The sequence below is a fragment of the Centroberyx gerrardi genome, chromosome 15 (assembly GCF_048128805.1).
Source record: "Centroberyx gerrardi isolate f3 chromosome 15, fCenGer3.hap1.cur.20231027, whole genome shotgun sequence".
NCBI lineage: Eukaryota > Metazoa > Chordata > Actinopteri > Beryciformes > Berycidae > Centroberyx > Centroberyx gerrardi.
In genome coordinates, this window is record NC_136011.1 from 13,362,605 (window position 1) to 13,388,871 (window position 26,267).

Genomic DNA, 26,267 nt, shown 5'->3' on the forward strand with positions numbered 1-26,267 from the left:
TAACTTTGCTGATGCAGGTGCAGGCGTGGGCGCGGCAGCACCAGCAGCGACTGGCCACGGCGCTCAGCGAGCTGCTGGCCACCCAGGAGCTGCTGGAGGGGCTGCTGACCTGGCTGCAGTGGGCGGAGACCAACCTGAACGATAAGGACAAGGAGGCGCTGCCGCAGGAGATAGAGGAGGTCAAAAGCCTCATAGCAGAACACCAGGTACAGTGAGGTGGCAGCTGAAGAATTATTCTAGTAGATTCTTTTTCAATGTCTTGTTTCAGAAATTTGGACTGTAAATTCAGATGAATTCAGATGAACCTCTCAGTTGAATCGGTCCATTTCCAGATTTTACATCAGCCCCTTATAATCATTTTCATCAGCATATAGTATTCTGACCATATTTATGCTTTTCAAGACTACTTTTCACTACCCTCAGAGTACACGATACAAACTGGAAGCATGCTTGTTGTTTTACCCTGCAGGCATTCATGGAGGAAATGACCAGGAAGCAACCAGATGTTGACAAAATCACAAAGACACACAAAAGGAAGGCTGCGGTGGAGCCCCAAATCCAGTCTCAGATCCCTGTGCTCGACAAAGGAAGAACTGGAAGTACGTATCCCACAAATCCCCAGTATAGACCCTGACCTGAGCCATCTGGCCCAGCGTTGAGCCACTGCAGGGTGACGCAACATCCTCATCTTGTCCCTATTACTCCATTATAGCCCCGGGAGTGATGTCATCCCTAATCTATTCCTCTGTTGTATTTCTATTCTAAGACGGTTTTTGTTTTTCACTTGTAGGAAAACGTTCTCCCACACAAGCCATGTACCAGTCAGCCACACAGCCTCCCATTGAAACCAAGAACCCCCAGGTGAACCTGCTGGTCAGCAAGTGGCAGCAGGTGTGGCTGCTGGCTTTGGACCGGAGGAGGAAACTCAATGATGCCTTGGACAGACTGGAGGAGGTAATCCAGCACCCATTTTTAACACAAAGTTGGTCACAGTATTATGACTTTCAGCAGGTCCAAACATCTTCAGAAACCTGTACTCTTCTGGTCGTACATGTTGCCCTTTATTTGATCTGTCCAGTTGAAGGAATTTGCCAACTTTGACTTTGACGTGTGGCGGAAGCGCTACATGCGCTGGATGAACCATAAGAAGTCTCGCGTCATGGACTTCTTCCGCCGCATTGACAAGGATCAAGATGGCAAGGTGACCCGACAGGAGTTCGTAGAGGGCATTCTCTCCTCCAGTAAGTATGCAACATATAAACCTACAACTGCACTGCATGTACCTCAGGCTCAGTGCTCATTGCTTTATTTCGTGCCACTTCCCAGAATTCCCTACCAGCCGCCTGGAGATGAGCGCAGTGGCAGACATATTTGACAGAGACGGTGATGGCTACATTGACTACTATGAGTTTGTAGCAGCTCTTCATCCCAACAAAGACGCTTACAAACCACTAACAGATGCAGACAAAATTGAAGATGAGGTAATGTGAAGCATCTTGCCCTGAAATTCAAGTAATGAATCGTGAAGCCTGATAGATAACCATGTTTGTATAATTGTGGTTAAACAAAGCGCTCTCTATTTGTAGGTTACACGTCAAGTGGCAAAATGCAAATGTCCAAAACGATTCCAAGTGGAGCAAATTGGTGCCAACAAATACCGGGTAAGGAGATTTAAACCTGTTCAAATCAGTCACTTTTTGGCAAGAACAAAGTCATGTGTTTCAACAAATACAAGCAATGCCATGCATGTAAAATGTTTTAAATGTTGAAGTAGCTCCGTTTCACATGAAACTCTTTTTCATGAATCACAAACGTCGTGAAGGTAAGTGTTTCTTTAAAGTTTCATGGTAAATACATGCTAAAAACCCTAACATATTTATTTCTATTGTTCTTCACATTACCAGTTCTACCTTGGAAACCAGGTACATATGAACGCCCTCTCCTTTTTGTTTCCTTCATGTGGTTCTGTGCCTTATCAAGCCCTATGTCCTGTTTCATTTACCATGTTTGCTTTCCAATTAACATTCTCTGCCCAGAGTCCTGGCTGATGTTTACAGACTGGAACTCAGAAGTAGATAAATGGTCTCTTGCCAGTTGATGGAATAATACACAAAGAATGGCGGTCTAAGCTGCCTTTTTGGTCCGCCAAGATATATTTGAATGAAATCCACATTAGCTGAAGTTGATCAGAACATCGATTTCACATAAGTTGTCTTAAGATGACAAATGATGCATTTAATAATATGACAAAAAAGCAGCACAAAGTTTGATGTAAATCAATTTAATGTAGCGTTTAGATTTTTTTTTTCTTTAGATTTTTATATGTCTGCTTTTGAGTTTCAGAAAATATAATGTTACTGTACCAATACCATTCCAGTACATGTTTTTTTATTAGTCCACAGGCATAAATTGAGCTGCTGGGCAGTGTGGAAAATAATGCTTTATGTGTGCTTGCCTTTGACGCTTCAGTATCATGGGAATGATTTACCTCAACATTGGCTGACATACCTCTGTTCAACTGACACTATTAATTTATTTGTTTTCAAAGTTGAGCAACCTTATGAATACTTTGCTTGTTATTTTGCTTATTGAGTTAACATGTTTTGAAAACTTGCATGTTGCAGTTTACAGTTCATTACTGATGTGGGTTCATGTGCCACGTGCTTTCTGAAGCTTGTTGGATTAAGGCTAATCATGGGAGGTGCTGGTGAGATGGGTTAAGGGCATAGTGGTGATATATGCATTAGTTTGTGTTGATGTATTTTACACAACATTGAAATGAAATAATTCTTTTAACAGTTCGGTCTGGTTCACTGCTTACATGACTCCTTAATCGGCGATGAGACAATAGCAAACAGGGAAAATCAAAATCTTACTCCTCACCTACACGTTGCAGTTTTGGAAAGCTGTATTCTGGTAAATGGTTATTCTTAAGCTGTTTCTTGTGCCTCCTCAGATCATTATTCAAACTCCATCACCTTTACTGTACTTGATCACAAAAATCACCAGTGGCATTAAATCATTTTGAAAATCATACAGAGTGCAATATTTTTTGCCAGTTCAAGAGACACTGTTAATAGGCACCTGCTGGAGGGTCATCAGTGTTTGGTCATGTCTGCGTGTCACACTGTGGTGGATTAGAGAGAAATTACTTGAACCATTCCTCATGTTGTTCTCAGTGTCTCATTGGAGCTAGCTGCATTGGTTCTGCATCGGTGTCAATGCATCCTCTGAGTATTTGATTCGTAGTGGTAGAAAGTGCAACAAAGTGCTGGATTGCAGGAGATTGCTGTATGTCTGTTTGATCAGTGTATCATGATGTGACTTTTTTTTTTTTTTTTTTTTTTTGACAGAAAGCATGCGGCTGTGATTGTTGTCTGTAAATTGTGTTGTTGTCTTAACGCCCATGGTCATATCCAACTGGCTGACTTCTGTCACTTATCATCTCATAAAGCTTGGTCATTCACCTCCATACCGGGCTCATTACAAAAGCTTATTGTAATGATTTTCAATGATTTTCAATATTCATGCAAACATTTGTTTTATAGTATATTTAAAGCCTCTTATGTATCCCATGTGGTTTGGTAAGGTTAAGGCAAATCGTGATACAATAGTGCCTCCTGGTGGTATGATGATGTGCCTTCAGTTGATGTTTTTTTCACAGGCTCAACCTACAGTACCTGTGCATGGCATACTGATAACTGAACATAACTGAGGCCAGACAGTGCTGGAATAAAATCATACATTACCACCTTGAAGGAGATTAGTTGAGAACGTACCTCTATCCTCAAATTACCCCCCAAAAATTAAATAAAATCACTTACACTGATTTTACCTCTTTATCAGGCAAGTTTATAACATTTACCAAGTTGATAACACCGTTGCAGAAAACAAAATAGTGTTGCTATTTCATACAGCTGTATAAATAATGCATTTGCTCATATTCAAACTTTTATTATTATGCTATTAAAGCCTTAACGGACACCAAAGTCTTGTATATGATTAGATATTGGGCACTGGAGCAAAATAATTAAATAATTCCAAGTCACACTTTATGAATAAATCACACACACTAACAGACTCTTAGAGAAGAAAACCAGTTGGATTGACCCTTGTGAAATTTGTGTCTTTGAGAATGAAAAATTGAAAATTGATGTTGTGTCAAAATCCTCTTGGTCTGTAACTGTGCAACATGAAAAGGAAATCAGTCATAAAGCAGGAATCAGGAATAAAGCGTGTCATCATGTCTTTGATGGCTGAATTTTCCTACGTAAATGGAATAATTCAATTGAAGCATTGTAATTTCTCACAAAAGGATGATGAATAAATTCTTTGAGCAAGAGTTTGAGTGGAGTAGATTTGATTCTCCAGACCAGTCTGGTTTCCAGTGTTGCACAGCTTCAAGCCTGCAATGAGAAAGTGCTCATGCAAGGGGGATTGGTGACACCGTTTTCACACATGCCTCTCTGTTTCCCTGCCCCCCAATGCAGTTTGGAGACTCTCAACAGCTTCGTCTCGTACGGATTTTACGCAGCACTGTGATGGTGCGGGTGGGAGGAGGCTGGATGGCTCTGGATGAGTTCCTGGTGAAGAACGACCCCTGCCGAGGTGAGTTCACAAGACCTCACCCTGCAGGAGTGTTTGACTGTGATGAATAAAATGCTTAAAAACTTGCAGATTCAATATTTACTTATATATATATATATATATATATTTACTATCTTTTATCAGTTGTAGGAGGGTGAATATTGCATATCACAGCCATGGATAAACTGCAAACTTTGATTTTCAAAAACATTTCCAGCCCTATGTACTACCTGTATGTATAATTCCACTTTATATAGATGATTTAAACCAAGTAATATTCCTAAAAGTGATTCAGAGTGCAAGTATCTGCTTCATTATAAACCACACTGGATAGTGAACAGGAGTGATAAACACTGTTAAATGTGAACTGATCAAAAAAAAAAAAAGAAATCCCCACATTTCTAGAAAGGAGTTTAATGTGCCATTGTTAAATTGTCATGCTCTACCCATACACTCGTAGCTTACATCAGATGAATAAGACATCTACAATTTATTGAGGGTGGGGATGACATCACATCACCGAAGATTAATGAAGTTAATCCACTTCTGAGTGAAGATTCTGCCAAGTTAATTTCCCTTTCACCACAGTGCATCATGCACAAGAGCTGGAAATACATGACATAATATTCTCATTACTGCCATTACTGTTTCATGACATTTAGTATCGTAATTCAAAATAACACAGAAAAGAGATTAATATTTTTATGGGTTCCAGAGCCATCAAAGGCTCTGAAGAGCTTTAGAGTCAGATCCGTAGTGCAAATATAAATGGAAGTAACTACTGTGACTGTCTTTGTTTTCTTTTTTTTGGGACAAGGGGCATGAATTTATTCTGAAATCATTTTAATATAATTATACAGTATATATAGCCCCCCCTAAGGCTCCACTCTATGAAGTTGATGTGGCTAAAAATCTGCCAACTCTAGGAATCTATATTCCATATCCCTCAAAGTACTGTATGTGCATGTATGGTGTATGTTGTTCCTGCTCATTATGGTAATTGCTGTTGTGATACAGTATAGTATGTAGCAGTGTAGAATAACCTGTCAGAATAATGGAGTAGTGATAATTGCCTCATTCAATCATTTTTTGGAGAACATGCAACATACAAGTTACTTTCTGCTCAAAGACCCTGCTTGCCATCTTGACATAACTATGTTAATAAGTACTTTTTGAGTTGTTTTAGAAGATGTGAGAAAAGGATTACTTAGCAGCGTTATTAATAATACAATGATATTTTTCAAAATGTTTAGGGGGTACAGAGCATCTAACTAGAATGGACAGCAGCACACTTGGAAGGACTGAAGTAGAGCAAAGGAGCTAATTTGCAAGCAAATAATGCTCATTAGGTTGTTAGTTTAGAGGGCTGTTAGGAGGGGGGGTAAACAACAATTAGAGCTAAAGGAAGTCTCAGATAATACTTGAGAAATTGCAAGATGGATTTAGTTCTTATGTCTTCTACAAATTAGTGTGCAAAGTTACAGTATGATGTGCAGCAAGTAACCAACTGTCAATGCAATTATAGCCATACTTGCAAAAAGATAATTACTGATCATATCACTAAACTGCCTCCTACACTGATACAAAAAATTCCTATCTGTGCCCACCTCTACTGTGAAAGCGTATTGTCCTCTGCTTGTTTCTGCTGTCTACTGTATTAATTCTCAATTTCTGTTTTCCTGCGAAACATTTCCTACTGCTTTCTTTGTGACGAGAACGTTATATCGTTTCTTCTAGTTCATCACCACGGGAGCAAAATGTTGCGCTCGGAATCAAACTCTTCAATTACTCAGTCTCCTATAGGTTGGCAAATCTCACACTTTCTCACCTTGCTCCATGAACCCACCAGTGGTATGTGTGTCTGCACATCCGAGCGTGTGCTTGTGTCGGTGTGTGTGTGTGTGTGTGTGTAGTACCACTCACAATCTACTGCCATTCAGCTCTCTGGTTTCCATGCATGCAGTTGTTTCTCTGAGTCACATCACCTGCTGCTGAGTCACTATTTTGGTACTCGAAGCACCCGCAGGCCTAATTAGCTCTTCCTCTCTCTCTCTCAGCATGTCACACGCAGTTCTGAACATTGCTTCTTTTGCAGTGTTGTTTTCAGGTCGGCTTGACAATCACACCCTTTGTTTATTCACAGCAGTTAAAGTAAAACGCCTCCACCGGAAAGGCACACGAAAGGTGCAAGAGATGCTTAGCTGACTCTATTTATGTGTAAAAAAACGCTTTGCTTTTGTCTCAAATTGTCACTGGTGAAGATGACAAGTCGCCTCTGTATGGAGTACCAAAAAAGCCTTTTGCATTAACACCCACAACAAAACTGAAAGAGTATTTGTTGGACTGGTTATTTTGTTTAAAGGTGTGGCTTGTGATGTAAAACTGCATGTAAATCATTCCATGTTGTTATGTACATTTCAACCCAGTTATGTGTTTATTCTGTGTAGTTTGCATTTTCTTGTTTTTGTTACTCTGTTGATTTGGGCATTTTGGGAGGGAGGGGGGATGGGGGGGGGGTATGGGCACCAGGCATTCTCACTTTTGATTTATTCAAATTTTTAACATTTTATTGATCAAACTAAACAAAGCAGCATTGCTTGTTCTGGTTGACAAAAATGTTTATTTCACTAGTGTTGCAGCATTAATTGGACTTCTGTTTGACAGTGCGGCTTTGAGATGTGAAACTGCATGAGTTTTTGTCATTTCATTGTGCTTTGTTATTTGCATTCAATATTTGATTCCCGACTCGTACACTATTGTTTTTATCCATTTTAAATACTCAGTCACCGTTCATCCACATTCAGTAATAGTCACAGGCCTTTCTACGTCAGCTGGCTCATTTTGAATATCACTTCTCAGCTAAAGGCAGGACCAACATGGAGCTGCGAGAGAAGTTCATCCTGCCGGAGGGAACCACCCAGGTGATGGCGAGCTTCCGCTACCGGGGCCGGAGATCTCGGCCGTCGTCCAGAGCGGCCTCTCCGAACAGGTCCAACTCCAGCCACAGCTGTCCGGCCCAGTCCAACCCAGCGCTGACCGGTACACCCAAGGTAAGAGGATCCACCATGAAGCGTGCTGTGTGAGGTTCAGCCATATTCATCTCCTCTTGTACCAATTACACCTGAGAATTCAAGCTAGCAAGTGGTCTCCACCATGATTTTCCTCTCATTTATCTTCCTTAGTTCATTTGTTTTGGCATTATTCGATCATTTTGTTGTTGTTTGTTTTTTTCTGTGTTGTACTGCTCTTCCTCCATATAGTGTTCCTTGTAGTTTTTTGATTTGACCATGTGCATCCATGTCTATGTTTTTGATTTGCCATTATTCCCCAGACTCCCCAACACATAACCCGCAATTATGATAAACCGTGGCTTGCAAACAGCAAACCCTCCACTCCTCTTAAATCATCAGACTCCTTTGAGAGCCAAGGTTCATCCTCAGAGGTATAGTCCCAAGCGTGATGTGGAACGCTTCCCATTTCTGACCTAACTGCTGCCTCCTACCATCCAACTGAAATCTACTGCATATTTACAAACAGATATATAGTGCTGATTTTATTCATCCCAATTTAGTCCATGATACAAGACCTGAAACACAACAGCTGTTAGGGTTTGTGTTGTATTTCTTAGAGATTTCAGTTGGGTCTGTATGCTTTAAAAGTACTAACTGGTTGAATATTTTTCTCTTCTGCCTGACAATCTGCCTCATTTTCTTATCCCGCTATAATATCAACCACTGAACTTTTAATGTATGCATGTATAATTGTGTATTAACTATACAGGTTTAACTTGCAATTCAAATATTAACTGCTGATAACAGAGATGCCTGAGATTAAATATGAATGAATATGATGAAGTACTAAATGATTTTTTAATAAATTTAAAACTAACTCAATAATATTTGTAATACAGCTGTTTGATACATGATTTGATACAACTGTGTTATGTACTTTTTCCAGAGGGGGACCATTTTCTAAAATGCTGTTGTTATATACAGTTAACTCCCATTGATGACATGTGAAAATGGTAATGAAAGCCCTGTGTTTTACAGAGTACACCAGTTCAGGGCAGCAAGTTACGTCTTCCTGGATACTTGTCAGGAAAAGGATTCCAGTCCGGTGAGGAGGGAACCTTGATCAGCGCTGCTGTATTGAAGGCTCGAGCACAGACAATAGGTGGTGAGTAGAGGGCGACTTGAATAACATCCTAATGCTGTACAGTCATGCTTTACTCAGTATTATATTGTTATGCTGGACATGTGTTAGCTCTACTGTTTAGGGTAAAAATCTGTCGCAACCTTGCACCAAGGTGTGTGAATCAAAAAATACAAAGGAATGAAAATAAGTCAGCTACTGTTGAAGAACAAGTGACAAGGCTGTAATATAAAAACAACATGTTTCAGCTGCAATAGCCGCCATCAGGTTTACAGGATTACATGCATAGTCAATAATAAATGTATTCAGTGACAGACAAAATGGCTACTTCAGGGCTCATATAACAATCAGACACTAGTATTTAAAAAAACAACAACATATATTTGGCTATCACCTGGTGTAGGAGGCATTTACGGAGTCCCATCTCAGTCAGGAATATTATAACACATTAGAACATCTAAAGGAAATCTTTTAAATTCATTTCCTCATTGATTCCATTTGGGTAAAATTTAAATCACCTCCTCTTGGGCCAGGAGAGACTTTCTCAGTGCCTCAGGATTTTTAACATCTTCTCTCCTAATTAAACTCCTGTGCTCAGTGATTCAGATTAGCTGTACTGTTTAGGCTCATTCTTAGTAGTAAACAAATTAGCAACTTATTTCTGATGTAATATATTTTCCCCTAGAGTCGAGGAAAAACCTCAGCCGACCCGGGAGCAAAGCAGGGAGCAGAGGAAGCAGCCGGAGGGGAAGCGACGCCTCCGACTTCGACATCTCAGACATCCAGTCGGTGTGCTCGGACGTGTCGGAGACGGTGGGCGACTCCTCCCGAGCGACGCCCCGCTCCGCGTCCCGCCAGCACGGAGGAAAACCCTCCAAGATCCCCACTCCTCAGAGGAGATCCACTCCCACGAGCAAACTGGCCAAGGGATCCAAGCGATAGTCAGTGGCCTTGAAAAGACCCCCAGGAGCCGGTCGCGCCCCGAGACGGACACTGGAGATATATAAACTTAAAAGACTGCAAATGTTTTGAGTGTTATTTAAATCGTTGCGAAGATGTAAAATATTCCGTTGAGAGGCAATATGGTTTAATATTATGTGAGAATGGAATGTCAATGGCCTTGTGTATTTGTCTTTATGTATTTTATTTTTTGTGAATAATGTCAATTTGTTTTTATTGCTTTATTTCATTGATGCAAAACCTGTTTGGTAAACAAGAGAACACTTGGGAAAGAGTTCATTGTACGGTAAACTAACTATTTGTACACACTAACGACAACGACACTAGCAACATGCAGGATTGCGCTCTGAGAGTTACTGAATGTACTGTAATTTATGTATGCTGTTTGGGATAGATGGTGCATCATGGTACCGTGTGACGCACTGCAATTATCTATTTAAGTGCTATGATATACTGCCAACATGCATTTAAAGGGCAATAGAATATTCCACAAGATACCACAATAAACACTGCAGAAAAACGTTCAAAAAACACTATTGACGGCTAGTAGCAGAAACCCTTTTACTCCTGACGCTTCTCAGTCCTGTTTGTTCCTCAGCAGTTGCAGTTCCTGTTTTGTTTGATCACTTCACAGCGATGTGTGCATCGACCGCGAGGAGGCGGCGCTCCAAGTAGACATTCTCTCGTGCATCCATGTCAGTGTGTGGTTAATTTCGGTAGAGCTGAAATGATTACTGTAACATTACTTTGTAATAAACCTGCTTGCAGAAAGCTACCATGGGAGACTGATATGGACCACGGATTTGTCTGTGCTTTGCTCTCTTTCTGTCTCTCTTCTCTCTCTGTCTCTCTCACTCTCTCTCCCTCTGTCTCTCTCTCTTTCTGCTTAATTACAGTAACATGCATGGGGAGCAAAGGACACCAGATTATTTCATATTCAAGCTGAAAAGCTGAAAGCAATCATCGGGTAAAGTGGAGTCACTGGCTGTTACCTCCTGAAAATCCTACAGTCTAATTTAGAATAGTAGATCTACTCTGACCTATATAATTATACAATAATACTGTTAGCAAAATTGACCACGCTGGCTTTATGAATTAACAACAGTTTAAGGCCTATTTCAGGTGAATTTATTGTGAAGTTCTCATATTGAAGCAGTTATTCAGTAGTAATATTTCAGAATTTGCCTTTAGCCTAATTTGTGAATCCAGTGTGGTGGTCTAGATTCAGGTCTGGTCTCCTCTGGGTGGAATGTTTGCAGAGCATCTTGTGCCTAGCTGTGACATACTACATCTTTCTCCCAGTGAGACTCTGAAGATGGAGAGTAACTGTCCTGAGAAAACACCCACTAAAGCTGTATGACTGCTTTCTGAAGCAATTATAAACTAAGTTGCTACAATAGTGGCCACTAGATTCTATTCTCTAACTAATTGGTGCCAATAGATAAGTAAAGAAGATGTACAAAAGATTTGCACAAAGAAATACACAAATTATCTTCTATTAGGACTACATTACATAAAACATGGATAAATTAAAAAGCACAGGCCTATCCTCCGAAACTAGTTCTCTTTTCCCTCTTTTCACAACAGCATAGGCCTGGCCTATCAGTGAATGAACGCCCTGGTATTTGACCTTCCTTTTCTGCACATGATAAATGCTACCTTATAGTGGCTGGATGTAACGGGCCTATGAGAGAGGGCAGATCCCCTGGGGACCAAAGGTGGAGTGGAGCACAAGGGTCAGGCTCCTCTGAGACCCAGAGCTTCTAGTCTGAATGGTCCTCCTGTTCAGCTCAGACGGGCCTAGGGATGACACTTTAGAACGGATATATCCTCGCTCCAGGAACTGTAAAACACCCATCTGCAGCCACCTTGGGAGCCTCTTTTTCAGGAATATGTGAGTAAATCTGAGATTTTCAAAAAGTATATCAATAGAAATTTCTGTGATGGCGGTAGAAAATGGGATATGAATTTGTGTTGCCTATGATGATAAGTTGGTAATCAAACAAGGCTGCTTTAGCATTATTAGTTTGATCAATTGTGAATGTGATTCATTTAGTGTGATCGCTTAAGTCAGATGTTTCCCCTAGTTTATTGAAGCTTTTGTCTGGACAAATAAATTCAGTGGATAAGTATTTTTGATAAGTATTTGGTGAAAGAAAATCTTAGAAATAGTAATTAATATAATAGTTTGATATCTTAAATTAAATTCTGTAAATGCTGTTAGTTTTGAATTCCAGTAGGGTAGACCTATGACTTGGCCTCCTTCCTCCAAAAATATATTGCATTGTGCCATGTATTTGGGTTATGTTTCACATTATTATTATTATTTTTTTTCTGTTTACTTTTCACAATATCATATCACCTATATTCTGTGGAAATGTATAGATAGATTTTCCTTATTCTTTACAGGTTACATTGATATGTAGATATGTTTTGGAATAAAATAGATTCCAGATGACTGACTAGTAAGTGCAGCTTACACTCATATGTCAAAAGGCTGTGAATCTGATGTATTTAATGACTTTTGCAGGCACTTATAACCCCTGACTATCAAAATTTGAAAATGCCAGCCTTGAAAGACATGCTGGTGTCCGCAGTAGTCTTTGCCATCTTGGGATTGACCCAATGTCAAAAGTTACCAAGTAAGTCTCCTTTAGAGTTTTTTTTCTTAAGTTAAATGATGATATCTATATTCTCCACTGCATGAAAACTAACTACTAACATTGGAGTGTAATAGCTGTCATCACCCATGGCAACATGCTGGTACCCTGTGGTTAACCAGGTGTGGGTATCTTATTAATATGAATCACATGATGTCATATTAATCATCTGTGATTCGCCAGGTTGAGCATGTATCAATGTTCTACCATACCATGACCAGCAGATGGCAGCATTTGTCAATACTTTGCCCATATTTTGCCTTTACAGTGGCAGACACACAGTCCTCTTGAATTTCCTGCTCTCAGTGGCTGTTGGCCATACTCCGGTTAAGGTCATACAGGGGTTAAGCTGTTTACCTGAACCTTTGACACCCTGCAACTCAGCCTCCCTGTTGCCATGACAACAAACCAATTAACAGAATATCCCAGTCTATCTGTGGTGTCCTGCCCACAGATAAAACAGCCCGCCAGCAAAAAAAACATATTAAAAGGAGCAGCTGCCAGATAGTCTCTTTGACTGAGTAACCCGTTTACTATGAGAGTAAGCCAGGCATCTTAACCGGAGTATGAGCTTACCTGGCCAAGTTATGATGTTTACATGCGTTGACCCAAAACCAGGTTACTTGAGTAACCGCGTTATGAATGTAATTGGCAGTGCATGTGACTTTTCACCAGCTCTCTGTTTAAAACTCACAGAAAAGACCCCAACCATGCTGATCTCATGCAAACTACAGCACACAGCCACCAATGTTTAAAATGTAATAGTGAATCCACACTTGATGAAAGTAAACAGCCTTTGATGTTGAAGGTTTAAGTAAATGATCTCACTGTACCTGTGAAGAGACGGCATTATTAATGGCAATGAGTAATGTAACTATTTAAAATATCAATGATATCAGCGTTGACGTAAGATTTAGAAGTCATCCAACCCCCTTGATACTGAATTAATGTGATATCTTGTTTTCTCAACACTAAAAGATGCAAAAAACTAAGCTCAGTGTGTTTTTGCTGTGAGGCTTTGATCTTCTGGAGGAGTTTCGTGTGCCTGAGTCGAGAGGAGTGAGGAGAGTGAACGGGTCTGAACCTGAGGCTGTGGCCTACCGCGTCAACCCCTCCATCCACCTACGGAGGACCATGAGGTACTGGACTACCTGAGCCCAGGGAGGCTCAGTGGAGCTGGAATAACATTACTAAATTACTTTCATGTGAGCTATAAAAACTCAGGTCCACATCCTGTTGTCATGTGAAAACCTTGTAACTCCTTTTACTGTAACTCCAATTGAAGGATTACATGCTCCTCTATGGGTTGACAAAATTCTTCGACCCCTTGGGCTTTTGAAACCCTTTAAAACCCATTGGATAAACTCAAAACTACATGGTGGTCAATCTGAAAGCAAGGCTGTTTTCTTAGATTCTGAAAAGGTGACATTTTGGAGATACAAGGTTTCCACCGGACAGCGACAATACTTGATATCCTCAGCTCACACAGAACCTTTTTAGCCTTGCTTCACTTCATACTTAGGCAGAGGAGAGGACCAAAGGTTTGTTTTAGTCACCATAATTAATGGGATGCACACTCAATCCCACTAACCTCCTTACAAAGGTTTGGTGAAAATGCAATTGCAATACATATGTAAATAATTACAGAATAACACAGAAGGAGATAGAAGATACATACTTTGCATTGACACTTTATAGGCATAACAATATTTCTTTGTTTTCTTATTTATGCTTTATGTCTCTCACAAGAGCATTGATCAATCTGGGTTTTTCTTTTGTGTTGATGCCAATTAAGCTGTTCTCACTGAACCCTGTTTGCCTGACAATTGCTTTTTGCGCTAAATTCGAAATATGCTTTACTGTAAATCAAGAAACAAAGAAAGATTGTTCACAAAGTAGTGCATCGTTAAATGGGGAGGAAGACAGCTTTAACAGCACAGAAAGTCACAGAGAGATGTGGGTGTTGAAACTGTTGTTCCAAGTCAGATGCTAATGTGGAACACAAGCGTAAAATCTGAGTAGCTCTGTTTCTGTTCATTCACACTGTAAAATGATTTCCTGATGTTCCATAACAAAAGCCTTTAATTATTGTCTTGTGAAGAAAATAGCCTCTATTTTGTGTTACCCAGCGCTCTAATTCTCACTCCCATGCCACAGCGATGTGTACCCAGACGGCCTGCCCTCCGACTACTCCGTAATCGCAACATTTAAGGTGACCAAGGACACTGCCAAGAAATCCTGGAACCTGTGGCAGGTCAGCGACCCCGAGGGACGGGAGCAGGTGGGCCTGCGCTTCCAGGGGGACACGCGCTCTCTGGACTTCTTCTACACCAGCCCCCGCGGGACCCAGATGCTGAGGACCTTCCATGGGGTGGAGAAGCTGTTTGACGGAGAATGGCACAAGTTGGCGCTGAGCGTGAAGGGCGGCCAGGTGAAGCTGCTGGTGGACTGCAGTGAGGTCAGCGTGGAGGCCATTGACGAGCCGAGGCCAGTCATCCGCCGGGGGTACACCTCCATCGTCAAGCGGGCTGTGGGAGATCGCTCTGTGTCGGTAAGTGCGTAGTTTGGATTTGCGTTACCCCTATTCCAAAGTAATGTTTCTACCTTTTTATTTTGAGATCATTTGGTTTGGGCTACAACTTTCATTTCTCATCCCTTTCTTCTGTCTTTGCAGGTGGACCTTCAGCAGATGGAGGTATCCTGTGACCCAGAACAGGCCTATTCAGAGGGCTGCTGTGAGCTCTCTAGTGTGGTGAGTCAGCTACCGTTCAACAGAGGTTTAGTCCGCCTGTTAGAGATGTGTGTGATTTCAAGACTGTTCTCTCACCCTCTCCATGGCAGTGTGGAGGGTATGCAGAGATCGGCCTAACAGCCGGAAGACCATCTTGTAAATGCATGAATGGACAACCAGGTATTCAGGGACCTCCAGGAACAAAGGTGAATTTAACCCCCCCACTTACATAATAAAAACTGGCTGACTAGTTGATATCCATGCTGACATACAGTATTTTTTATTCATCTGCAGGGTCACAGAGGTCTTCCGGGACACACAGGAGAACCAGGAACTCAAGGAAACTGGGTGAGGGAACTTAACGACAGATATCTCACAACAGTGTAAAGCTGAATTGTGTTTAATGAGGACAAATAATGAACAACTTTTTGAGACTCTGTAATGTATGTGTGCTTGTGGTAGTGTATGAGGTCAGTGTTGACTGACTTTACTGCAAGAGCTGAGCATTAGCCCCTTCAGCTGACTGCACAATAAAGAGTTAAATTGAATGGTGGGCGAATGAAATGGTAAAACTCTTGTTCGTGAGACAGCAGTGAAGCTGTGGAAAATAGCAATGGAAGCATAACTGAGAGATGGCAGGATGGAAACAGATCTGGAAGCAAGACCGCTTAGCGATAGTAAACACAGGGGCTCCTCTCAGAGTCTGAAAACTCATGTCCCTTTTGCAACAGATTTGGGAGGAAGCCAATAAAAACATGAACCAACACGGATGTGACAATAAATTTGTTTTTGGAGTTCTGAAAGCCATTTACATCTTAAAAGACAGGCCCCGGTTTAGAATATAGGATTTAGATCAAGATGGCAAAGGATCATAGGATCTCTAATGGTTTTGCTTTTCCATTTAAAGAAGCTGTGCCAAATGTAATGAATCCCACACACACAGGAAAAACAGGCAGTTGAGCAATAACCATACACTCCAAATGTCTGGTAATGAAAACATTAGCTTACTTACTATTGTGTGATATTTGTCGTATTCTCACAAATGCTTTTATATTTATGCATAATGGTAATTAATTCAGCACATGCGGACCAATTGCTGAAAGAGAAGAGAGGGTTGAGAAAGTGATAATGAACAATTTAAAGTATTCTGCAGGCTATAAACATAGCCATATTTATGTCCTTCAGGCAGCAGCAGACATGATTATTTCCACTTCAAATTTATGACTCGTTTATCTCTTTGATGTTCAGCAGCCATTGTTATGTTGGAGCAGACCTGAGTGTCTTTTAAACACAATCCAGAGAACATGTGTTCGCTAGAGTGTTTAAAGAAAGAAGATTGTTTTATATGCGATGGCTTGGCATTTAACATGCCCTTTGCACTCAGTGGGGAAATCCCCCCATGCTGCCTGTACACACATGTGTGCATCTGTGCGTGTACGTTCGCACACACACACACACACACACACACACACACACACACACACCGACACACTCCGACACACAGAGTACTATTCCAGAACTATACACGCCACATATTCATGTGCTGAATTGTAGCCCTTGCTCTTATGGAAGTAAACATCTGTCTTGTGTAACTCAATAGAGTCCTGACCCCCTGCCAGCATGTGAATCACAGAGCCCCAACATGTTTATCTCCTCCCCCGCTGGCATCTAAGGAGGGCATTTCCTGGCTCAGATATATGAACTGTCCATCTCAGGTGGTGGGTGGTCCCTTGCTTGTCAGACCTATACGGCCTTAAAAAACGTTGTAAAGTTCACGGTCATGCCTCTCGCCATACTGTCGGCCATCGCTGAGGTTAACCTCCGTCCAGCTGACCTTGCTTAAAGCAGCCTTAGGTGAGATAGTTAAATAAACGGACGGCGCAGAGGCGTTCTAGACTTGTTTTACACTGTTTGTTGACTTAGTGAAATACTGCCAACTGGAAAACACGATTCTTTGTGTTACAGAGGAAGTCAGCATCTGTGCAAACAGGAATGCTGTTCCACTTTGTTGTACTTATGACTGGTGTTTCCAAAATGCTCCTGAACACGCTTATGTATATTTTCCACTAATGCGACTCTGTTACATTCACATTTTCAACTTAATAATGATCTTCATATGTCTTCTGTTAGGATTTTTTCTGCTCATATTCAATTCTTTCTCACTGTTTACTTACTGTTGGTCTGTCCCTCCAAGGGAATGTTATGATTACCATGATGACTGCAAAACATTAAACTGCTACTTTCTAATTGCTTGTTAGGCTGATACATCTAATGTCTACTCTGTTATATTAGTCAGTGTTTCTCAGTGGAAACTTAAATAATGGCTCTATTCACTTTTCATACTCTATTTCTCAAGATGGGTGATTCACAAACAGTTGGACTGCAACAGCTTTCATTTGTAATTAATCCAAACTTGTCTTGCAGGGGATCATGGGAAACACAGGAGACTATGGTCACATTGGCGAACCAGGTCTGAAGGTAAGATCCGCCTCTACACGCTCCTGTCTTTGCTCCAGCTCAGATGTTTGGTTTGTCTTCTCAAAACGTATTAATGAAACCTCACATGTCCTCAGGGTGAGGAGGGAATCAAAGGCGAGAAAGGAATGAGAGGACTTCACGGCCAAGTGGTAATCCATCAAACACAGACTCATCTTTTTACTCTGCGATGTTGCGAATCTGAGCTAATAACATGTTGTGTAAATAGGGTGAAAGAGGACCCAAGGGACTGAAAGGATTAAGAGGGGCAGCAGGCTTCAAGGTAAAAACTCCTCTGTTGTGTTTACATGTCAACATGTATTTTCAAACCAAAGGCTTCCATTGGACCTGTGTAATTAGGCAATTACAGCAGGCAATTAGTGAAGTTTCCTACTTTTAATTGGATTTCTGAGCGGTTTGTTGTTGTGTAGTTGCATAGCTGTAAAGATAACTCAGAGGATTTAATGTAGGAGTTAATGACATTCTGACTGTAATTAAAGGGAGTTCGGGGACCATCTGGAGGCATTGGAGAGAGCGGGGAGCCAGGAGAAGTTGTAAGTTAACCTTTCAGACACTGTGGTAAGCCCTACTGCCAGTGATTATGTATTACTAACTTTTTTTCCTCCCTGAAGGGTGCTAAAGGTGAAAGAGGATATGAAGGGATTCCCGGGTATCAAGGAGTTAAGGTACTCACTTAATTTTTCCCCCCAGTTTCTCTGTTTCCTTCTCATCTAGATAGCGTGATTTAAATCTCATCATGGCTTCGTTTATAGGGAGAAGAAGGGGCCCGTGGTGCAGAAGGGCCTCCTGGGCTCCAGGGGAAGCAGGTGGGTTGTGGGTTCACAAATATGTCCACCAATTGCCTGTTTTTGTCATATAGATACTAAAATAATTCTTCGTCCGCTACCTTCGAAATCCCCTAATGTAAGCACACAGAACCAGTAAATCATTTTTAATGTGGTAGGGAACACTGGAATAGAACTATGTTTTTGGCATATGTGCCGTCTCCATAAACAACATTAGTTCATGTGGCTGGATTTTGGCTAAGATTTGAGAGCCTGAACTATATCAACATAAGATGGTGAGTCATTGAGAGAAGAGCCTCGATGGCCACGATAACCTACTGTATTGTATATGGAGGAAGAACAAAGTACCACACCGGCCATCCAAAAAGCAGGCTCTTTGGTAGACTTTAAACACCATATTATTTAAGGAATGGACTTTAACTCATATAGCCTAGTTTAAAAATGTAATTTATAGAACTTAAAAATGGTTTCATGATTTGACAGGGTATTGTGGGAGATCCTGGAGACAGAGGAGCTGCTGGAGAGAAGGGGAAGCCTGTATGTATCATAAGTTCATCACAATGATCTGGAAATGATATTTCCCTTTTGGTTTTCCACCAGTATACAAATATATTACTTTATTAATAGGCATTACTTGCATTTTACATTACATAAATGTGTTTATTGTCTGAACTTGTGAAATCTAGGGGATTCAAGGACCTAAGGGGAGAGTTGGCACCGTTGGAGTAAAGGTGATTCACTGCTCACTCCTCTACAGCTTCACACCTGACTGCTCACTTCTGTTTGAAGAATAATTGCCTGATTTATACTAATGATAGCATTTCTCTAGGGCATTATTGGAGATCCTGGTTTGATAGGCAGAGATGGGGACCCAGGAATAGAGGTATTGTATGCTGATCATATTGATATCTTTATATTGAAGTTTGGAAGCAATGTATTTGTATCTATAAGTGTCATCTATTCCACACAGGCGTATCAAGGACCACAGGGCCCTGGTGGAAGAAGTGGCCAAATTGGAGCAAAGGTGACATGCGGATCATAGATTTTGTAAATAAATATACAATTGTATTGTCTCTGGCAGATTAATTTGTTGGTGTGTGACTTGATCTTAAACAGGGAGAGCAAGGTGTCCTGGGGCCACCAGGAGAAATGGGTCCTCAAGGCCGAACCGTAAGTCACTTTTTCAGGCATTCATTGCATTGCAATCACTGAAGACGAGCACATAATACATTTTAAAGAGCTGTGTACGTAAAGTAGTTTGCCATCTTAAAGGAAAACTACAGTGTACAGAGAATAAACTAGGCTCTTAGGTAGGTTTAATAAATGTTTTATTCTCTAGGGCCCGAGAGGTTACAAAGGTTCTGCAGCGAAGCCAGGAAGACCTGGATTTATCGGCCCCCCAGGACCAACTGTGAGTGTTCCAGATGAATTTTCTAAACTCTTTGAAATACAAGTTCATTCTCTTCAAACCACTAAACCATGTCATCTCTACACAGGGACATGTGGGCTTGCCCGGCAGACCAGGACCCAAGGTAATTCTTATCCACTATCTGTTAGAAATATAAAATGATGGCAATTTTATCATATAGTGAAAACTAATATTTGATGCCATGATCAGCAATTCTGGCAGTATTTACAGGCTCAATGAACAAAACGCCATTTAGGATTTAAAGAAAATTTCTCTTACCCAATAAGAGGTTTTACAAATTGCCTTATGTTTGAATGACAAAGGCTTAATTTTATTTTGAGTTAACACTTGATGGTCAAATGAAATACTAAAACTACCGAATGATTATCCGAGATCCTAACAGAAGATAGATTATCAAATCCATTCTTTACATTTCTCTTCACTTACAGAGCGGACATGTTGGTACGGTCAGATTACCACAGCAGGTTGCCTCCTAGCTTCATGTGTCAGCATAGCTCTCCTGTAACTCACTGCCTCAGAGTCATCTGTCATCAAACCCATATCAAACCACCATGAAGAGGCAGAGCAAACAATTGGATAATTCACTTAGGTCTCCAGAGTGGCTCCCCTCTTTGATTCTGTAACGGCTGCTCCCAGGGCATATTAGCTCAGTGGATCCTATTCTCCCCATCTGGACAGGAGGTCAAAACGAGTGCTAAAGTCCCCCGGAGGACCTGTTCTTGGTGTTTACAGGATACCCCCGTGCCGATTACACAGACAAATCTTCCTGTAGGACCCTCATTTCAGATGTTTATGTTTTTGCGGCATACTATAATGCAAACAAAGCTGATTAAAAAGAACCCACATTTGGAGTATAGAGCTGGCATTGATTTGTTTTAAAGTGGAATACAAATTAATTCTAAAAATAATTAAAAATAATTTCAAAGAATGTACTATGTCGAAAACCGCTTAAATTTGTACTAGTATTATTTACAACTGCCTCACATTGCCAGAAGTGGCAGAGTGGAGATTTCCCTTTCTACGATATTTGATAGAGAATTAATTGGAAAGAGTGGAAAAGGCTAAATGTTATTTTCCTGGGAGGGAAAGTTCCACAAAATCAGTGTGCTCTTCCTTATTATGATTCAGTAGAGTGCTTCCAGTTGTGTTACTATGCCACGACCCACCGCTTTCTTATTATCTCACCACTCAACTATAACAAATTTTCTGGAGTAATTAAGTGCTGCACCCAGCGTTCCCACAGGCATGAAAATCCTGGAAAAGTTATGGAATTTGGAAATTTGTTTTCCAGTCCTGGAAATGTTTTGGAAAATTGTAAAATATCATTAAACTTTTGGAAAAGTTATGAAATAAATAAAAGTAAAATTGGAAAAAAGCTAAAATCTAAATCACCACCTAGCGCCAAAGATCAGCCAATAGCAGATGACAATTTCAGTAGCATGCTTTTTCCATTAGATGACAGGCTTTACATAGATTTGGGTTTGGGGTTTAGTTACTCTTTAGTGCTTTAGAATTTGCATATTACTGTGTGCAAATATTATGCGTTTTCATGTCAAATTAAGCACAAGGCTAATGGGTTCTGCCACACTGATCCGTCAGAAAACGGACACAATATTTGGGTAGATTTCTTTCCATTGTGTTGTTTTGAAATGTGAACATAGTGGGCGTGGCAGAAGTACAGTATGATAAATCATGTTTGAGGTACAGTATAGCTACTGTAATCTGTTAAAAGTAATAGAGTATAAAATCAATAAAAACGAGCTGGCAAACCTAGTCATCCTAATGTTATGTCAGGCTTTCTTTGTTTTATTTTAAACTGAGAGCTGACAGGAACAGTACAGTATGTTCTAAACGCTTCATGGGGAGGATCAGACTTTTTATTTTCTCTAGCCTAAATCACCATTTTCTCCTTAAATTAATACAAATATAATACCCCAGTTTATCTTTAAATTAAACCCTATGACTGTCTGGCAACATGCAGGCCTTATGTGTCAAGAAATAGCATTACAATGCAGATGAAAAAACATCTCTTAATACCCATCTCTGATTGACATGCCAAAATTACTTCCAGCACCATTATGTCATCTAATAAACCTGTAACATGCTCTTGTTTATCAGTCCATGAAGAATCCATGTACAGAGTAGCACATTCACATTGCCTACATCAAATATTCGCTAGTCACTAATAACTTGTTTTGTTTCAATTTCCTTGTACAGGGAGACACAGGAATCCAGGGAATCCAAGGTGTTAAAGGTGGAAAGGTATTTTGGCTTTAAATGTTTCATCCTCTCTACTCATCATTATACTCCTATTATCTGTTTTTACTTACTGTGAATTTGCTTTTTTTTTTTTTTTAAAGGCCCAAAAAGGAAAAAAAGGCCCAAAAGGACAGGTGAGGTGTACTTTTGTTGTGTCAGCGCTTCATGCACACTGGCAGAGAACAAATTGGAGCGCTTATTGTTATAAGATGATGTACATTTTAAGTGTTAAAGTAACACTTCACATGAACTCAAATTTATAACACCTCTATGTAAGACCTTCAGAACAGATACATGGCACACTCAAGACTACTAATCCAATCCTTTCACTTAGTTTTTAGTAGATATTTCATACTTACCTCTTCTCTGAATTTCCTATTGTCGGTTAGTTAATAATTAGCTATACTACAGTATATGTATACTATTATTACTATTATACTACTATTAGTATCATTACTTATAGTAGTATAAGTAGTAGCCTATAGTACTACTATTAGTGCTATTACAGTATTCTGGTGGATGCACTGGCTCTGGTCTGTACTGAATATTGTTGCTGCTGATGTTGTTACCTACGCTGTAGGTTGGAGACCGAGGTGAGCAGGGACCCCAGGGAGGACGGGGAAAGCGCGGCCCAGCGGGCACAGCTGGACGCTCAGGTCCTGTTGGAGTCAAGGGGGTTCGAGGTGAAGGAGGACCAGACGGTTTCCAGGGGCCCCCAGGCCCACCGGTGAGCACAATTCACTGACTACCTGGATAAGAATTTGAGAAATATGGTACCAGTTTTACTTTTTGTCATCTCTGACTACAACACACCAAAGAGAGTAGCTGGCTGCTCCAAATGTAATTTCTTATACATTTATAGTGCTTGCTGTAATCATCTTAGTACATGGTGTGCAAACATTGCTTCAAAAGTTTCCTCCTGAATCTCTACTGTAATTGGTACTTCATCTACAGGTAAATGATATCACATACACAGCAAAGCAATTATTTGCAACAGTAATTACAGTGACTGGCGCGCACACTGTTTGGTAACAACTGGGGTGTCAAGAATGCCTTTAAATGGTTTCTCATTAGCCTGTAGTTAGTAGTGACTCACAGCAAGGGTTTCATTTAGTATGGCTATAAATCCATAATGAGCCTAAGGAAATATTGTTGGCTGGGTTTGTCCACTGTTCACTGCATTTCCTTTCTGAGGCAGCCATTAGTTCAGCATGCTCTGTCCTGTAATATTCCATATTACAGGGTCCCAGAGCTGGGTCACCTCCAGTGATGGATGTGGTAATGATTTGTTACACAGGGTCCAACCCTCCCTGCGCAGCACGTGATCGAGGTTTGCAAGAGAGTGGTGCTGGAACAGATGTCCACTTTTGCCAACTCAGTGAAGAGGACATGTGCTGCTGTCTGTCCTCTCTATGGGGACGTGCCCATGGGTGCCCCTGGTCCCCCAGGACAGAAAGGACCACCCGGACCTCCTGTGAGTTTCAAAGTTAGAGTATTGATTTGTTCAAGCTGAAAAGAATATTTTTCATGGTATATCTTCATCAGTCCACACAGACACGCATGGGACACCATTACAGAATTATTGATTTAAGCATTATTTCACATAATCTAGAGCTTTAGCTCAGGCACACTGCTGAAGTACATTCCCCATACATTGTTCGTTTCTGTCTCCCTGGCTAAGTAAAATGCAAACACATTTCAAGAGCCTGGACTGGACTAAGAGAGCTGAAGTATTTGGCAGAATGGCTTGGAATGAAAACATTCCGATTTTCCACGTCTCCATGAGGACAAATAAGAAGTCACAGACGAGGCACTTGGTCTGCGTTGAATGGTTTTTGGAGAGTATCAAGTCTGTCCTTGGACTGGAAACCCTTTTCCACATTTATTATACAGCGTAGAACCGATTCATGTTCCACAACTTCTTTAATCACAGACTCTCAGGCTGATAAATGTTCATGAAGCCATGAATATATAAAAATATTCCACTATATTAGATTATGGCTGTTAAGCCTCATGTTGTGACCTCATACCCAACCAACAGTAGTAATGTAACTGTGCAATGTTTTCCCAGCAGAATGTGAGTGATTAGCAGACTAAATCTCATTTCCTCTCAGTCTCCTCTTTGTGTACAGAGGTGGTCAGTGCTGAATGGCGCCTTAATCTGTTGCTTGACAAGAGCACCTAAGAAAAGAAAATTACATTGCAACTTTTATGCTGAAAACACACAAAAGTTGAATGATGTAATTGACCCATTTGTGTCGTTGTCAGGGCGACACTGGTATTGATGGCATTGATGGAGAGGTGGGCCAGCCGGGATTCTATGGAGAAGCTGGAGATACAGGCAGACAAGGACAAATAGGTTTGAAATACGAACTTGACAAAAAGTATTTCTACCATAAGACTATGGTTTTTATCAAAAATTTCATTCACCAATGCTTGTTTTGGAAATAATGTACATGACTGGCTCTTATTATGACAGAATCATATTGTGAGAAACTGCAGTACTAAATCAACTATTGAACAACACTGTAAAACTTGAAACCTGTATGTTAACATGTACATTCTAAGCTTTTTTAAAAATTTAATTTATTGTTAGAGGGCTTTGCATGATGTCACACATACGGTACATTCCCATGCCAAGCCAATGAAATTGAAGAATATTTACAAGGTGTTTAAAACATTTATTTAACAATGATCTCAGTAACACATATGGTCTTTAAACAACATGGACAGCATGTTCTAGTGAGACTGAGTACCAGCTCAGTCCCAGAGGCAGAGCATTTAGGGCTGGAATGGCCTTTCTGTTGTCATTCCTGCTAAGCGAACGGTGTGTCTGGCTTCCAGGTGACAGAGGAGAACAAGGTGATAAAGGAGCGAAGGGCCACGGCCTACCTGGCTACATCGGAGACCAGGGAGCAAAGGGTAACATCGTCTTTGAAACATACTTAAACCTGTTTGATGTCTAAGCTGAATGAGAATTAAACGAGCTGTTGATTTGTTGCTTATCATGAGGCATTCATCAGTAGCCACATCTGGCCCTTTGCATTGTTTTACATTACATTGTTTTAACTGTCGTCAGCGGAGGCTACACTTAAAATCACAGGAAAGGAGGGAGGAGCTCGCTTAGGAGAAGCATGTCATTTGCCAAAAGAAATGTCTTTGCTCTGCAGTCTACTGTACTTGGAATCCATAAAAAACAGACTTACTCAGCTAATACAGAAAGAGGGCAGACTTGGAGACATGAAGACTAAACACTCATTTTATCCTCAATCAACCAGGTCAGCGTGGACGTCCTGGCAGAGTCTTTAACGGCCAACCAGGGAAGGAGGGTGAGAGGGGACACGTAGGCCGGCTGGGACTCAGGGGCCACGCAGGTCTCAGAGGGGTCCCAGGTATCTGTTTGACCTCTGGGTGCGATCTGCTCAACTCCGCCAATGGAACAACTCAGCCGGCACCCCAGAGGTTGAGGAGTCGCCCGTAGAGGGAAAAAAATTGGAAACTTTTGACAAAGTCAGCCCTACATGGACGGTGATTTGGAGATTGTGCTTACGGGGAGTAAAAAGATGGTGGATTGCTTTTGTTAATATGTTTATGTTCAAATTTGAGGTCAAATAAATTGATTTGATGTAAATAAGCATCCCAACTGAAACCTGAAGAGACACAAATGTTTGAACTTCTGGGAACATTGTGATTAATTCACCACACGCAACACTTACATTGAAGTTCATTTGAAGGAGAGCGGTAACACAGCATGCATTTGTAAAAAAAAAAAATACCATCTTTATTTGATAGTTTTATTTAAAATGATCTCACATGAGTCTGAGTTGTCTTTGAATATCTGTTCTTTATAATAAAAGTTAAAAAATGATTATCAACCTTTTTTATTATACAAATGGTATTTTTTTCAGAATGTCTTCATATGATAGCCTAATTCAGATTCATGATCTCAGCCATGTGTGTCTTTGAATTTTAGAGCTAGTGGACCAAAGGTAATATGTGCCATGGTGATGTTGAAAGAACAACATGGATATAATTTTAAGAGTTTGTTTGCCCCATAGTGTCAGTTTTTGAGTACTGGAAAACACTGCAAAATATTTAACACTATATAAAGAACAGTATACATCTTGGCGTTGATTTTATTGGTATTTCACATGTAGCTCTCCCATTGTGTATACACGGTACAGATTTTATGAGCCACTTGGGCATTT

At 40.6% G+C, this 26,267-nt stretch overlaps 2 protein-coding genes across 2 annotated transcripts in view; both read left to right on the forward strand.

Moving 5' to 3' along the window:
* The window catches only part of dst (dystonin), a 116,637-nt gene extending 106,149 nt beyond the window's left edge, over positions 1-10,488 (forward strand). Inside the window, exons 86-96 of the mRNA XM_078288672.1 lie at positions 18-206; positions 470-599; positions 791-954; positions 1,079-1,241; positions 1,327-1,481; positions 1,587-1,661; positions 1,905-1,922; positions 4,491-4,608; positions 7,447-7,637; positions 8,637-8,763; positions 9,425-10,488. Coding sequence (XP_078144798.1) covers positions 18-206; positions 470-599; positions 791-954; positions 1,079-1,241; positions 1,327-1,481; positions 1,587-1,661; positions 1,905-1,922; positions 4,491-4,608; positions 7,447-7,637; positions 8,637-8,763; positions 9,425-9,681 — 1,587 coding nt within the window. The 3' untranslated portion in view covers positions 9,682-10,488. The remainder of the gene's footprint in view (positions 1-17; positions 207-469; positions 600-790; positions 955-1,078; positions 1,242-1,326; positions 1,482-1,586; positions 1,662-1,904; positions 1,923-4,490; positions 4,609-7,446; positions 7,638-8,636; positions 8,764-9,424) is intronic.
* Positions 10,489-12,262: 1,774 nt separating this feature from the next.
* On the forward strand, positions 12,263-25,804 carry LOC139922231 (uncharacterized). Its single transcript, XM_071912690.2, has 26 exons — positions 12,263-12,341; positions 13,375-13,498; positions 14,517-14,910; positions 15,034-15,111; positions 15,201-15,296; positions 15,385-15,438; positions 17,515-17,568; positions 17,664-17,717; positions 17,795-17,848; positions 18,066-18,119; positions 18,198-18,251; positions 18,339-18,392; positions 18,855-18,908; positions 19,058-19,102; positions 19,201-19,254; positions 19,342-19,395; positions 19,488-19,541; positions 19,711-19,782; positions 19,868-19,903; positions 22,018-22,062; positions 22,161-22,193; positions 22,640-22,786; positions 23,357-23,533; positions 24,328-24,418; positions 24,904-24,981; positions 25,338-25,804. Exons 1-26 carry the CDS (start codon positions 12,263-12,265, stop codon positions 25,538-25,540), a joined length of 2,292 nt encoding a protein of 763 aa, XP_071768791.1. The 3' UTR covers positions 25,541-25,804.
* The last annotated feature ends 463 nt before the right edge of the window (positions 25,805-26,267 follow it).

Bases quoted from the DNA above. Each gene is read 5' to 3' on its own strand.
- LOC139922231 (XM_071912690.2), top strand. From the start codon at position 12,263: ATGCCAGCCTTGAAAGACATGCTGGTGTCCGCAGTAGTCTTTGCCATC. The intron at 19,542-19,710 runs GTAAGTCACTTT...TTTATTCTCTAG, and splicing joins TGGGTCCTCAAGGCCGAACC to GGCCCGAGAGGTTACAAAGG. The intron at 24,982-25,337 runs GTAACATCGTCT...TCAATCAACCAG, and splicing joins CGGAGACCAGGGAGCAAAGG to GTCAGCGTGGACGTCCTGGC.